General features: G+C 36.9%; 1 protein-coding gene and 1 long non-coding RNA gene across 2 annotated transcripts in view; one reads left to right on the top strand and one right to left on the bottom strand.

Moving 5' to 3' along the window:
- Tyr (tyrosinase) overlaps positions 1 to 16,756 on the bottom strand; it is a 69,039-nt gene that overhangs the window by 49,385 nt on the left and 2,898 nt on the right. Inside the window, exon 2 of the mRNA XM_052763006.1 lies at positions 8,488 to 8,704. Coding sequence (XP_052618966.1) covers positions 8,488 to 8,704 — 217 coding nt within the window. The remainder of the gene's footprint in view (positions 1 to 8,487; positions 8,705 to 16,756) is intronic.
- The window catches only part of LOC128095272 (uncharacterized), a 36,802-nt gene continuing 33,187 nt past the window's right edge, over positions 13,142 to 16,756 (top strand). Inside the window, exon 1 of the long non-coding RNA XR_008213199.1 lies at positions 13,142 to 13,254. This is a non-coding gene — a long non-coding RNA (uncharacterized LOC128095272). The remainder of the gene's footprint in view (positions 13,255 to 16,756) is intronic.

Raw genomic sequence — 16,756 nt, 5'->3', positions numbered from 1 at the left:
CAGCAAGTGCTACAGGTGACTTTAATGCATATTCAGGCTTGAGATGGTTTCTTCTAATTCTGGACATTGTCAGCCATAGTAATCTCTATAAGGTCAAATAAGTTATCCAGTATAATTGCTCAATTGTTATTTTAAGTTATTACCATAAGCATCGGACTAGTTTCTTGGTAACTTTGTAAATCCAGTGTACTTTCATTTTCTATATGGGGATGTTATCAATACACAATATTCACATAACTTTGTATTGCCCAGTTACTTTGTTATCATACTATCAGCATATCCATAATTCAGTTTTATACTGCAAAGGTAATATACAATGTATTCTTTCAAAATGTTTTCTGAAAGTTATTTTAGTAGTTTAATGCTTTCTGTTTGGAATACCACAGAAGAGGAGGAGGAAAGACTATAGGAAGTCAGAGGTGATGGAGGACACCAGGAAAACATGGCCCACCAAATCAACTAAGCAGGGCTCACAAGAGCTCAGAGAGACTGAAACAGCAAGCCCAGGCCTGCATAGGAATGCACCAGGTCCTTTGCATATATGTTACAGTTGTGTAGCTTGGTATTCTTGTGAGACTCCTGACAATGGGAGTTGCTGTATCTCTGACGCTTTTGCCTGCTTTTAAGGCTCTTGTCCTCTTATTGGGTCGCCTTGTCCAGCCTCGATATCAGGGCTTTCATTTGGTCTTATTGTATCTTATTTGGTCCTGTCTGGCTGTCATCTCTTGGAGACCTGCTCTTTTTTAAAGAGGAAAGGGAAGGGGAGTGGATCTGGGGGTGACGGGTGGTGGTGGTGGAGCTAGGAGGATTGGAGGGAGGGGAACTGTGGTTGGGATGTATTGTATGAGAGAAGAATCTATTTTCAATAAGCTTATTGATTATTTTAAGATTACTTTTGTGTTTGAAGAGCCTCAGACATACTGGATTATACAGCAGTCAATTACAAACAAAACAAAACAAAAAGTCCCCACAATCTCTTAATAAAGTTTTACTTATGTTGCCTTCTCCTTCCTGCTCTTCAATTATGGTTGAATTAATGATACCTAGTCCATTTAACATAGTTTACATATTGTATTAAAACTCATAATTTATTGATGATAATGCTAATTATTTTTGAAATAAAGGTGAGGAATCAACCATTCCACAGCACTTTGCCCAAGGTAATTCTTGTTTTAGCATTTAAAATCCTGTGTCCTTGATACAGATGGCTTCATACAGAGACACCTGAGTACTTCCCTCCTAGAACTTGCCATACTTGATTTAATGAATAATTTTTGAACAAGGTGATTTATTTAGTTTGAATGAGAATGTCTCTCATAGGCTCATATATTTGAATGCTTAGTCCTAAACTGATGGAACTGTTTGGAAAGGATTAAGAAGTGTGGCTTTTTGGAAGGAGGTCTATCACTGGGTATGAGCTTCAAGATTGCATAAGCTTATAGCATTCCCAGCTAACTCTAAGTTTCTGTGTGTCTCTGTCTCTCTGTCTGTGTCTCTGTCCCTATCTCTCTGTGTGTCTCTGTCTGTTTCTCTCTGCCTTGTGCTTGTTGATATGAATGTAAGCTCTCACCTACTATTCTAGTACCATGTGTAACTGCCGGCTGCCATGCTCCTGGCTATGATGGTTATGGACCCACCTTCTTTAATTGGAAGCCCCAGTAAAATCTTCTCTAAATTATTTTGGTAATGTTGTCTTCACTGCAATAGAAAAGCAACTAAGATGGTAGTCCATATTTTCATCTTTTAATGAAATCTGAAAATTATGTATTTGATGCTTAATCCTCACTTTGGGAAACACCAGTCTCAGGAGACAAAGGTTGATAGATTTGCAAGGTTCTGACTACCAATTGGCTCTCTCAGCAGGACTGATTCAGCTGCCCGCTTAACATTAGACATTCTCTCACTGTGACTTGGGTAGATTAAATTTCACGCTAGCTGTGCAAATGAAGACTGAAGCTCTGGAATCATAGTGAAATATCATGTTTTCTGTGTCTTTAAAATGACTATGCCAGAATTTTATCCTTAAATGTATTTCATACTTTTTGAGGAATTAAATAAAATTTTGAGGAATTAAAATTGTCTAGCACCTCATATGATAGGCAAGCATTCTACTACTGAGATATATTTCTTCTCTCATTAAACAATTTCTACTTTTTTTTAACCATACTACGACAAAAAATACTGCTATTATTGTACTTTATTCTTCTACACAGTAGGTAGTATACAATGTTTCTGTATGTTCTTAAGGAACTAATTCCTTATAGCAAGTCTATAATGAGGATATTGTTTAATGAGGTTTCAGTTTATAGAATAAAAACTCAAAGAAGCTTGGTGCTTTGTACCAGAAACTTTAGCTGTGACAGAGTAGGAATTTGAGTCGATTATATGCCAGGCATCAGATCTCTGATCTTTATTATATTCTTTTATTCATGTGAGGCTATTATTTTAACTAAAAACTAAAATTGGCAACAAATTTCCTGCTCAAGTTATATTTTTCTTAATAGTTATCATAGTCATTGGTATGAAAACCTGAAGCCCTTCTTTTCCAACTCTTCTCTGAGTATAGGGAAGGCCCTCTAATGATGAGTTCTGCATCTGGATGAAATTTTCAAGGTTCTTGTCACAGGACAACTTCTGACAGTTAACCCTTGATTAGGAACCTTTACTAAGCAATAGCACTACTATTTAAAGGAATCTTTTTTTAAATTTTTTGGGTATGATTACTTCATCATGCTCTAGTTGTTAACTATATTTTAAGAGAAAAACATCCATGTTATATTCAATACTTATTCCTAGTTTCTATTGAGAATTTCTTGAAAGTAATTCATTTTCTATGATTCTATTTTGAATACGCAAATACATTTATTTCTTTTTATAAAACATGTATGGCTTTTTAGGTAAGAGGGTATTGTTGAAAGCATGTCTCATTACCCAAATAAGAAGAGTCAGTATAAAAAATATACTATATTTGAATGACAAAAATATGGAAGCTTTTCTTTAGAAATCCGTACACCTGGGAACATGGTGGGTAATATACCAGAAGGAAATCTGACGAAACACTGCTCATCAATGCACATCCCTAGGCAAAAGAGCAGCAGCAGAAACCTCATCCTAAAAATAAACTAGGTTATCCAGGTGAAAAGAGACAGTCTCACCCTCAGGACAAGTCCAGGACCTTCATAAGCCTTGACTACAGTACAGGAGATTCAGCTCTGATGAAATGATGATTTGTCTGGTGGACAAGTCAATAACAGAGAGGAATCCCATTTTATCCCTCTATATGACTTGAAGAGCAGTGGCCAGGTATTATCCTGAGAGGGAATATAATGTTTAAAACCAAACTATCTTAAGACCTTAGAAGAGGGAGCAAACACAAGTCAGGGAACTTGATTTAACCTACTACAACACCAGAGTGAGTTACAGCCTTGGAAGGAAGTTGCAGAGCACAAGAAGGCTAGATGTTAATGAGATGTTGAAAATTCAGTCTGCAGGAAGCTCAGATCAGGCAGTGAACTAAACAACCCCAGTCTGAGTGGCTGGAATCTAATTTCATTAACTAAGGAAATAGCACAGGAGCTTGGTAGCCCTGGGTTTGAGATCAGGAAGTAGATTACCCTCTAGAGCCACCTCTTTGCTGCTTCTGTTTATCACTTGAAATCCTAAGAACTCTGAGTTACATCTCACCAGTAAGGTAATTAATAAGAAATATTTCTAATTTAAATTTTAAAATTTTGAAAATTTCATACATGAGTACTGTATTTACAAAATTTCCACCATTCTCTCCCAACTCTCCTACCCCTCCACTTTACTCTTGAATAAATGACCTCTTCTATAATTATTTCTACATACACACACACACACACACACACACACACACACACACACACACACACAATCTCCTGAGTCCAATTAGTGTTTCTCGAATATACATGTTTTTAGGGATGACCACTTAGGATCAGACAACAATGTATTTTTAGGTCAACATATTGTTGAAATACCTCAGGTACAACATCCCTGCCATGTCTAGAAGACACCATCTAGCAGCAGGTGTTCTGCTCTACTAGCTATTATGTTCTGTCTCTCTAATGATATTCCTTGCATCTGTGTAGGGCTGCATTGTAGATGTACCAATAGGGCTGGACAATCTCACAGTCACTTATTCTCTGTGTATATCTATGATACCTGACCCAACCTCCATCACTTTTCTTTCACTTCAGGCTGTAAAGAAATGAAATGCCTTTGCTCCATTTCTGTGCCAACACTATATCCAATAAATAATTAATATAATTAAATTAAAAATAGTACTGATGGTTGAAAATTTTTGTCAAAAAAAAACAAAACAAATGAAAAACCAAAAATAAAATAAAAATAAAAAAAAACACGAAGTACTCAAGTTTCATCAAGGACACAGTCTGTTTTGCAATGTTACTAATATTAGCATTTGGAGACCTTTTGTTAATCCCGGCAGTCCAGGGAAACATGCAGTCCCCTCAGACAGTAAGTACCAAACTGTGTACCTTCATTTCTGCCCACAGCTCTGAGGTGTCATGGCACCAGGAGTTGTCTTCCTAAATTAAAAAACTAAATTGATACTGTCCATTTTTTTAATCAAAAGTTTTAAGTGAGCATACAAAGTAATGTTTTCATTATGGACTCTCTATATATGTATCATAATGCTTTGGTCTCCTTCTGTGCCTTCACTGCACTCTTATAGCTGCTTCCTTTGTTTCCTCTAGTCAACCCAGTATTTGCTGTATTGCTTGTGCAGACAAATTTTTAAACAGTCTTATTAAATAGGAAACATAGAGCCAAATACAGAGGTAATAGTCAAAGAGATCAGAGCATTAGCCACAATTAGCTTTAGCTTACCACCAGCAGTAGCTTCCACAAAGAGAGAGCCTCTTCCCATCTAACCTGTGTTTTTATTGCCTTCCTGTTCTGCCTTCTCATTGGCTCTAAACCCAGCCACATGACTTTTTTGTCACTGCCTGTCTATACAGACCTCCAGGTCTCTATGTTTGGTTCTGGAATTAAAGGCTTGTGTCACCATGTTTGGCTGTGTCTTTGACCATGAAGAGACTTTGCCTGCCATGTGATTGGATTAAGGGCATGTGCTACCACCGCCTGACTGCTATTCCTGGCTCGCTATGACCTCTGATCTCCAGGCAAACTGTATTTATTAACATACAGATAAAATATCACATTTCAGCACAAATAAAATATCATCACACCTTAATAACTCTTCTTTTCCATCATGATCCTGTTTCCAGCTTCATGACCTACACATGCACATCTACAATTATAAATATACACATCTGTAAATATATACAAATACATGATTTTAAATTTATGCTCTGTGTATGAGGAAAAATGATATTGTTGTCTTGGTGAGTCTAACTTATTTTAGTTAATGATTTCTAATTTCATCCATTTTTTTTCTGTAAATGTCATGATTTTGCTTTTCTTTATGACTGCTTATATTTCCATTTTCTTTTCCAAAACAAAGGATTAGAGCAGACAGTGAGGTCTGTAAGTCCTTTTCCAAAGGTTGCAAATTAGGAAGGGAAAAAAGGCTGTTGGCCAAGAGCAAGACTGGTCACCCAAGGCCAACATGTAACCAATAAAGCATTGTTGCAAAAAAGCCAATGCTCTACAAGTAGGCCAGAAAACCCATGAATTGTCCTTCATTGTCTAGCATTGCTGTTGAGCTTCCAAGACTTTGCTCTACTTGGGACCATTTCTGATAGAAGAAATCTTTCTCTTCTAAAAACAACTGTGCTTCTCTCTCCCTTTCCTGTTTATAGATTCAAGAACCTGGAACCCTCCAGAGGATCTCTCTAAACTACTGTCTCTACTGATATTGTATGTACCACAATATTGTCCACCCTCAGGGAACTCATAAACCATATGGGTCATCAGAATGCAATGTGTTTGCATTCTGAACATTGTCCTTTAACAAATTAAGTGCAGGTTTGGGGCTGCCACTCACTCGGTGGCCACGGATAGCCTTATCATTTTATTTTGCTGAACCTGTCATCCCTCTTTTAACTGAGCATAATGATGTAATCCACAGAAAATATTTATAAAATGTCTTATAAACAACATTATACAGAGTGGCTGGCAAGATGCTGTGCACACAGCAATAACCGTTTTTTGGAGCATCATTTTACTGCTGTAAGAGAATAAACATTAAACAACTTTTATCTTAACAGCAGTCACCAAAGTTTATCTTTAAGATGTGGCTTTTCTTTCCTACATTACTTATGGGTATAAGGTTTTAGGATTATGGCTTGGAATGAAAGAAGAAAAGGGGAAATGGTAGATAGGGCTGCATTGTTCCTGGTTGAACTGTGACAATTTTCCAAGATACATAGCTGAAGTAAGTTGATTCTCTCATTTCTTGCCTGCCCTACCCAGGGAATGACCATGCAGGAAGTTTATCAATCGCTTAACGTTCTTTCACTGACTACTCAGTGGTTATTCCTAGAAATGTCAAACTTTGGGCCAAAAAGTAAACATTTTAACCTCATTCTTCTCTTCTGTGCTATAAATATTACAACTTGCTACTGGACTGTGGGTTTTGATTTGGAAGAGAACCTCCTCTGTAGATTTTCTCCAAATAAAGATCTGCACTGCCAGCAGGTCCTTTATTTTCTTGTTATCATCAGTCTTGCTATTTTGCTGACCTTTCAAAAGAGACAGTAAACTCTCTCCATAAAGTAGAACAAAAGAAGTTAGGGTGAATGCAACACACTAAAGACAAGGGGAAAGGTTAATAAGATTCTCTCTATGGAGGAGGTCAAGGTTGTCTACATGGTAGATTGCAAAGGACTTTTGGAAGGAGGTAGCTGGTGGTAATTTCTATGATCTTTGTTGGAGGTTAGCCCTGCTTGCTCATGTGTGGAATCTGTGACTTGAGTTCTTTAATTTTGGTTGCCCCTTTAACTCTGTTTATTGATAGGTTTGTCTCTTCAGTGCTAGCTGAAGTGTGATGCACATATGAAAGCGTCTGTTCTGATCACACGATAATGAACTGGTATTGAAAGGAAGATGTGAGCAGATGGACAGATATGCTGAATCAGAGAGTAGACAAGGATGTGAGAAACCACCTCTGGTGAAGTGCAGATGTTGGGATATAAGGAGACAGGCTTGAATTGACATGAATTGTGTCTCTATTACAGTTAACAAAACAAAATGGCCTCAAATAACCTAGTGTCTAGGTATTTTATTTATTTATTTTTTAAGATTTATTTATTTATTATGTACACAGAAGAGGGCACCAGATCTCATTACAGATGGTTGTGAGCCATGTGGGTGCTGGGAATTGAACTCAGGACCTCTGGAAGAGCAGTCAGTGCTCTTAACCTCTGAGCCATCTCTCCAGCCCCATAAATATGTCTTTAAATTTTTTTAATAGATTTATTTATTTATTATGTATACAGTGTTCTGTCTGCACGTATCTCTGCAGGCCAGAAGAGAGCACCAGATCTCATTACAGATGGTTGTGAGCCACCATGTGGTTGCTGGGAATTGAACTCAGAATCTTTGGAAGAGCAAGCAGTGCTCTTAACCTCTGAGCCATCTCTCCAGCCTGTGTCTAGGTATTTTAAATTAAAGAGAAAGAAGCCCATTTAGATCACGAGAAAACACTGTCTTTCCATAGTTCTGTATCTCTAATTCCACAGTACAAACAGCTTCAGTCATGAAATGATTTTATTTTGTACTAGCATACCTTTGTTGAAACACCTTCATTCGATTCACTATTGGCTCTGTGAATGAGAATTCCTGAAAAGACCATGGGACTACAAAGTCTGGTTGACAGAACAGGTTGGAATGTTGCAAGTTCAGAACCTAACTACCTTGGGCAGTCTTTAGCCCACTAATAGTCATTTAATGCTTTCCTTGTGTGGAATCTAATGTCTTTGTGGTCATTGGGTAAATAGTTTGTAATATATAGACTCCCACTTTTGAACAATGAAAAGTCTAAGAATAGGGTCAGATAACATCTGGTGTCTACAGCTTTAATAACTCTGTTCTTCTGTAAGTCGCCTACCTGATGTTTCCCCACTATTTTCTTTGTTCTATTACTGTAAAGCTTCATAGAACTCTTACCCTGTTAGAAAATAGTATTAGAAGAACCTGATTCAATGTTCTTGGGTCATGTTAACTCACTTTTTGCTTCAGAGAATCTATCTCTTTTATTAACTTGAGATAAAAGCTATTTCTTTTGTGGAAAATTGCCTATTGTTCCCACTTTTTCCCATGGTGGGTAGAATACACAACTTGCTTTTGTATCACTTAACTGCTGGCATATTAGGTATGATGTTCTAAGCTGCCTAGGTTTACTGTAAGTATGAGTATATGCAAAGCATAGTATTATGCAACTAACAAAATCATAATTTCTAAATATACATGAGTCCAAAATCTCTGAGAATAGACAGTAAACAAGGAGAAAAAAATCATAATTAGTGAAAACAAGGATATTACCTTCCACTGTGTTTCTAAAGCTGAAATTGGCAGTTCTATCCATGGAGTCAGTTTCATACTGGATCAAACTCAGACAAAATTCCACATCTGCTGAAGTTGGGAGCCTCGGGGTTTTGGCTTTGTCATGGTTTCCAGGATTGCGTATCAGTGGTCCCTCAGGTGTCCCGTCACATAAAGCCTGACGGCCATTATACTCCTCTGATTGGCTACAGATGATCTACGAAAACACTTGGTGTTAAATGAGGCAAGTGGAGAAGGAAGGAATGTTGAAATTACTCATAACTACCTTCATGCAGCGCCCTAACAAGTAGATGAAAATGTCAAAGAATGCAGTGGAGTTTGTAGGACAAATGATGGAATGTCAAACCCATGGCGGAGTTAGAGTCCTACATCTAGTAGTACCACATCTAGCATGTACCATGATGACTTTGGTTTCCTAAGTCTCACACACTAAATTGTGATCAAAATGAGTACTTTATGTAAATAGTTGAGATACAATTGATTTGTGAAACCTCTACTATAAGTTAATCATATAAGTCTCGGGTTATGACAGGAAAGGTAGTTACTGATCCATGTGAAGTCAAAATCCTATCACATGAGAAATAGTAAACACCCAACAGAAACATTTACTAAAAATAGCCAGTAAGAGCAAATACTACTAATCATTCCACTTCACACTTTTTGTTTTTGTCATAACATCCATTTTTAATGTCTGGCTTGATATATAACATAGTCTTGCTCATAGGGAACTTTCAAAGCACAGCAGTTTTCTTAATTCCTATGTTACTCTCTGGCAGACAATTATTTTTAAAAGAATCATAATTCTTCACATTTTTATAGGAAAGGTTTTAAGGAGCCATGAAGCATGAACTATTTCATTTAGGTCACATGGTAATACTTACCATATTAACAAGTAAACTGAGGATAGAGAAGATAAGTAACAGTTTGAAGATAAAAAGACAGTGCTTCCATCACAAACCAAGCTTTTCAGCTCCATCTTTACTGGACATTGAGCGGTTATTTGTTCATTCACTTATAGTTGTGTGTGCATATACATATGTGGCATGTGCACAAGTGTGTGCTTGCATGTGTGTTGGTACGTGTATGTATGTGTGTGTGTGTGTGTGTGCGCGCGCGTGCGCGTGTGCGTGTGTGTGTGTGTGTGTGTGTGTGTGTGTGTGTGTGCACATGCACATATAGCACATATACATGTTTGTGTATGCCTGTGGAAGCCACAGGTTGATGTTGAGTGTCTTCCTCAGTTATTCACTGTGGCATACATTAAAATGTGCTCTCTCCCTGGAATAGCACTCATTCATCTAGCTAGTTTGGCTGGGAAGATTTCTCTGGCAATTTCACATTTCCATTTTGCAAGCAATCAATACTAGCAGGAAGCCACTACTCCCACTCAGGATTTAAGAGGGTGCTGGTTATCTGAACTCCAGTTCTGATGCTTGCATTGCAAATTTTTTACTCACTGAGCCATTGCCCCTTTCCCTCTCTATGCATTTGTAACTCATGAACAGGAGTTCAGCAGCCAATGATTTTAAAGCATGTCTATGTTAAAATGAACAACAAAGTTCCAGTTCGTCACCTAATTTGCATATGATTGTGGCAATCAAGATGCAACACTGTGAGATGAAACTTGTTTATTTGAGCAGGGGGACCCTTATAAGATTAATTATTGTGGGCTGGAAAGATAGCTCAGTGGTTAAGAGCACTGTTTGCTCTTCCAGAGGAGCCAGGTTCGATTCCCAGCACCCACATGGCAGCTCACAGTTGTCTGTAACTCCAGTTCCAGGGCATCTGACACCTTCACACCAATGCACATAAAATAAAATTAAACAAATTATTAAGAAAGGTTAATTATTGTACTTAGAGGGAAGAAAGGAAGACTGGACTGGAGGGTTTCTTTGGAATACTTCAGGGAGGCAGATTCAGTGCTGACAAGCCACCCAAAGTCACAAAAAAGAAATAAGACTCCATTTTATGAATTACAACTGTCGATAGTTCAAGATATAGTTGGGAACTTTCTGGACACAAATTAGGCTAGTAAATGCCAGCTACAATAAAGATAAATGCCTAAAATTGTGGTCTTGGTTCTTCCTTCATTTAACTTCAATTACCTCCTTGAAAGTCCTATCTGTAAACGCAGTTAGTTGCATGGCTTCAGCACATGAATTTGAAGGACACACTTTGAGTTCGTGGAGTAATTTTGGTAAGAATTAGCCTGTGATAATTAATCTTCTGCCCATTTAGTTATCATTCTGTCAGCCCCGAAACACATCTGTTCCAACTTGTAACGAAATGTTCAGGGGCTTCATTCTTCCCAAATTCTCCTCAACCAGAATGACAATGATAGGTGGCTCTTGATGTTCCAGCCAGGAGCCCCCAAAGACTGTGGACTAGATGGGGCTGGTGCTACAGGGTAGGGAATGACATCCAACATCCCATAAAGGTAAAGATATTTCCCTAGAGAAAATAGGATACCACAAGAGTAAAATCACAGTGAGCTCCTATAGTATACTTCATGTCTTTATGGCTTCACTGTGAAACACAAATTCATAGCAAAAATTATTCAGAATTTCAAGGTAAAAATTACAAGTTAATTAATCTTCAAAATGTAGGTCCATTTCTGAGCACTGTGTGTGGCTCATTGTCCTGGTTTGCATCTTGTTGCTGTGATACAAAATAACTAAAGCCAACTTAGACAGAAAGGGTTTATTTGAATCACAAGATAAAGTCTATCATAGGGAAAGGCCATAATAGAAATCTGGAGGCGGGAAATGTAGCAGAGACAATGAAGGAATGGTGCTTACTGGCTTGCTTCCTTTGACTTGCTCAATTATCCTTTTTCTACAGCCCAGGGCTACTCATCCAAAGATGGGACTACCAAGAGTGACTTGGCTCTTTCCACATCAATCAGGAATCAAAAAAGTTCTCTGTTAGGAAACCAACATGCTAATCTGTTGGAAAGCACGTACTTAACTGAGAGCCCTCTTCTCAGGTATGTCATAGTCTGTGTAATGTTAACAAAAACTAACCAATATAGTCATAAACCTGTGCTTAATGTAGAACTCAGCTCTATACATTCTATATTTCTATTTATATTCTTTGGCCATATGTATAGGTGAGTTTGATGGCTTTACCCATCAAGTACATTAATGAAAATTCTCATATTCTAAATATATTCATACTTAAAATTCAAACATTGTTTTCATATATTGCAAATATATTATTTACATTTAAAAAACCCATTCCTTTCTCTGTACTTTCACACCAACCAGCCTGCTGTTAAAGCCAGGAAGCAATGGATTCCCTTTTGTATGTTTCCCTCCATTTTCTTTCACGTTGACTCTGTCAAACATTATTTTCAATTCAACCCTCCAAAACCTGTCTTTAACCTGGCTAGTGTTCCCCACATGCTTTCATCCTATGTCATCCTGCTGCTGAGGCCACACTGCCTCTTCGCTTATGCAGCTTGAGAATCCCAATCCAAAAATTCAAAATCCAGAATGTTGAAACTCTTTGACAAAGGCAGGGATAATGTTAAATGTGCTAAATATTGCATAAAATTATCTTTAAGCTATATGTGTCCTTAAAATAACCATTTCTCTACACATGAAGATATTTGAAAATTTATAAATTCAGCATTGCTGATTCTAAAGATTTATCTACTTCATTTATTTTTTTCATATTAATGACTCCTGAATGGTTTCATAAAACTAGTTCAACTTCTGCTCTGGACGTAGCAGTTTGGAAGTCTTTACAATGTCAATTGACTAGACACCACGTCAGGGACACAGAGGAAGTCATTTCATTCCTCTTTGACTAATAATCCTCAGGATATTTCCAAAAGGTCTTTTTGCAGAAAAGACTCCTACAGCAGACTCAGTTAAATTAGAGAGGTTGGATGGAACTATTTTTGCTGAATGCCAACTGCTATGTGACTAAGAGGTTGGGTGATGAAGGCATTAGTAATTCAGAGGAAAGATACCATGGTTACAGAAATAATGTAAAAAACTTAACTCCAAATTGTTTATGTTTGATTCACAAGCAAGGACAAGGATGGAGAATTTGTTAGCATTGTGGTTACCTGTCATGGAGATTGTGCTCAGAAATATAGGGTCTAATATTGATTCTAGTAAGCCCATAGCCTCAGACAGGTCACCCAGACTCTTTGTCAAGGCTTTTCATCTTTAAATGGAGAATGTAATGACTCTTTATTCAGGATCAGGTAGTCCAGCATATTTAAAGGGCATGATGCAGTACTCTCTGGCACCTGTGTAAAGGATCCAATAATTATGGCTGGCATGCTGTTCAGTCCTAGGGTACTTGCCTAGCATGTATGGAAGATGAAACATGATAGTGTTCTATTAAATTGTAGGAAGTAGCAATAAACTACCTGCTCTTAAAAGCCTTCGGCAGCAAAGATTTTATTATGGTATTTGAGTTTTTCCTGAAAAAAAAAAAGAAAGAAAGAAAGAAAGGAAAACACTAAACCATATGACATTCCACAAAATCTTTCATAAAGAAAAAAAGAGAAGCTGCTATTGCACGGAGCTGTTGTCATGGTTACCTAAACCCATGACTTTCTGCTGAAATGTGACTTTATTTTTCTTCCTCCTGTGGCTTCCATGTGATATGCTTTCCACCTGCTGAGTGGATTCCCTGGCTGCAGTTCACTCACATCTATCATCAGGAGCTCTTTTCCTCTCCATTATGATCCATCGGGACACCTCTCTTTGATACACCTTTTCTTCTTAGGTTTGCTTCTCTTGTTTGCATAACATTATATCTAATGGTGTTGAGCACAGGAATTTTGTACGTAAATGTCATTGAGTACCTTCCTTTTTCTAAAACTTACTATTTTAATGGAGACAGATATGCTTCTATTTGAAGATTTTTTTGAGAATAATCATACAAATGAATAAATAACAAGCTAGGAAAAGACTGATTGCACATTAAACCTTATTTCTAAGAAAATTAACCTTAATTATTTGACTTTGTGTATTATCTCCTGTCAAAGAAAGCTTGTGAGGTAATTTTTTCATCTCAAATAATGTTTAGATGTATTATGAGCTATACCATATATTTTTATGTACACATTTACATACACCCACCCACACACACACACACACACACACACACACACACACACACACACACATACTCACAATCAGGTAAACCAACAAACACTGTACAAAATGTCTTATCTTAGATGTTAAGCAAGTGCTGTCTGTTGGCATTTTATGTCTTTCACACTGAGAATTCAAAATTGTAAAATATGAGCTGAGATCTCAGAAATCCATCTAGAATAAGAATTAAATTTCTCTCTGATTTTCATTTTTCTTTAATTCATCATGTATTTATGAAGGAAATTCTGTCTGTATATCATGGTCCCTATATATGGTTAGAAATATATTTATAAATAGTTTCTACTTTGGAGAATCTGACAGTGGTAGACAGAGATAGGCTTGAAAAAACATTCACATGTTCTGAAATATTAGAGAAGATGTAAGATAAATCTGCAGAAAGTGTGTAACAAAGGGAAGGAAATCAATTCTATCTGAAATAAATAGAAGTGTCTGTCTTTCTCAGTTTGGGTGCATGGGAATTTAATAGTTTTACTTTTTATGTATATGGATGTTTTTCCTAATGCATGTCTGTGGTGTGTGTGTGTCTGGTGTCCATAGAGGTCAGAAGAAGATGTCAGATCTCCTGGGGTTGGGAATGGAGTTACAGATAGTTGTGAGCCATCCTATGGGTATTAGGATCAAACCTGGTCAACTGCAAGAGAACTTCAGAAAGAAAAAATAACCACCTCTCAAATTATATATCCATCAATTAGTTTGTTATTAGATCCACTTTAAACATAAGTCAACACGGTTTACTTTAATAGAAATGGAGACATAGCCACTTGGGTTCTGTCCTTGGGTGTTTTTTTTCCTTTCTTTTCTTTTCTTTCTTTTTTTTTTTTTTTACCCAAATTCTCCTACTGTTTCGGGCCTATTATTTATAAAATGTGGGTACTCTGCGAGATACTACAAAAGATCTCTCAGGTTGGAATGGGTAAATACTATCAAATCTCTAACACCTCCTTTTGTAAAGTAAAAAGATATCTTAAATCAAGCAATGAGTAGAAGCCCATATGAAATGGGCTATCAGCCTAGCTAATTTGGAAGGTATTAATGAGCTCATTTTAACTTGGAAGCTATTTGATCTCATCTAACACAAAACAGTCTAGTTTTTAATTTGAATGTTTAATTTAGACAAAAGCATTCAAATTAATGGTGTGTTCATTACAGAAACTGTTTTCATAAAAGAAAGTAAAGAGATAACTAAACAATCTCCATATTAATTAAATCTGTGAATCATAGTGCTGGCTGCAAATTAGAGCCACATAAAGAGGTTTAAAAGTACAAGCACCCTTGGGAGGCTGAGGCAGGAGCATTACTGTGCTTTAGAGGGCCGACTAGGCTGTAGATTGAGTTCCAGGTCAGCCTAAGGATATGGTAGGACCTCTTCTCCAAATAAGCAAAAAATGCACACTGGAGCTGTACAATAGACCAATTGATTCTGTGTTTCTAGCAAATAGTTAGATCACCGATGTTCAAACAAAAACAGAGCAATGACAAAAACTTTGATGACTGTAAATCTGACAGTGATTGAATTAAAGCAATGTAAATAAACATTTATTTATTAATTTAAAATTTTATGTCTATGGGTGCCTTATATGCATGTATGTCTTGCATCATGTATGGACCAGGTACCTAGGGAAGCCAGAAAAGGATGTCAGAGCCCTAGGAACGGAGTTACAGATGGTTGGAACTTGCCATTCTGGTGCTGGGAATTGAGCCATCTTTCCAGACACAAACAACCCTAATTTGCTTTGATTTCCCTTCTAAATCATTATTCAGTTTTCTTTTGAAGTGATATTTCTTTTTCTTTGGTGCATATTCATTGAACAGGGGATTCATAAAGACATTTTCATCGAAGCATATAATAATGTGTTTTGACCATATCCCTCCCACAAGCCTTCTATCCCTTCCTTCTCCTAATGGGAAGGGGCAATGAGAAAAAAACTCTCATTTTCGAAGTACATTAACAAGAGAGATTGTATGAATGAAATGAAAACAGACAACATGAATTAGTTTATCTGTCATGTCTGCAACTGTTTATCCCTGGACAGTGCACAGCTTAGGGAGATAGAGCAAATATTTATTTATGTATTAGACTTCATTTTTAAAAATGTTGTTTGCTTGCTAAGTTTTTTGTTGTTTTGTTTTGCTAATTCTTTTTATTTTTAATTTTGCTTGTTTTTTCTTCAGTGATTTTATTCTTTCACTTTTCTAATTCTATGTAAAGAGCTCTTTTCCTCCACAGAACTATAACTGTAGTACAAGTTTGTAGACAATATTGTAGCAGTTATAGTTCATGACTTACTAAGCCAGATCAATCTATGTGGTTGTACATTTTTATTTGTTTTGTTTTTAAGAAAGTTATACAGTTGCCCATAATCATAAGATGAATTCAATACTCAAAACATGATTAGAAACATTAAATCTGGGTATCATCTAGAAGTAGACTCTTCTTGTAATTAAATATTAATTTATATCTCCTTACTGAACTCAGTGTGTATATTACAACTTTTGATAACTTAGATGATCCTTCAGCCTTTCTGCATCAAGTGAGGCTATGTAGTAAATCAAAGTATTGTATATCTAAGACTCCCACATCAAAGACTGACATGATTTAAAGCAGTAGCCAGAGGAGTATAAAGCTAGATGAGGGGTTTGAAGCTCATTGATTATGGTAGAATAGTTGAAAATGTACAGCAATCAAATTTTCCAGCTACGTCCCTCCATATAAAGTACTCATTAGTTTAGTAAACAGTTGGCATCATTGACACCAAGAATTAGCAGCTGTCTTTTTTTTTTTTTTAAACATTTATTTATTTATTATGTATGCAATGTTCTGCCTGCGTGTACGCCTGATCTCATTACAGATGGTTGTGAGCCACCATGTGGTTGCTGGGAATTGAACTCAGGACCCCTGGAAGAACAGCCAGTGCTCTTAACCTCTGAGCCATCTCTCCAGCCCAGCAGCTGTCTTTTACAATGGCACTTTAAGGGGCTCCATTTTGGAAGTGTGTGAGCATCAGGGATAAAGTGAATTTGTATTTCAAAATTCTCAATTGTGGGGCAGCCTGTGCAGTGTTCTTTTCATAGTGTTTGAATTGGTAGTCAGAATAGGTGTAATAGGAAAT

Source organism: Peromyscus californicus, unplaced genomic scaffold (assembly GCF_007827085.1).
Source record: "Peromyscus californicus insignis strain IS unplaced genomic scaffold, ASM782708v3 Scaffold_4__1_contigs__length_199733344, whole genome shotgun sequence".
NCBI classification, from domain to species: Eukaryota; Metazoa; Chordata; class Mammalia; order Rodentia; family Cricetidae; genus Peromyscus; species Peromyscus californicus.
Note: the sequence above shows the minus strand (reverse complement) of the source record. Positions and strands in the feature narration are given on the sequence as shown.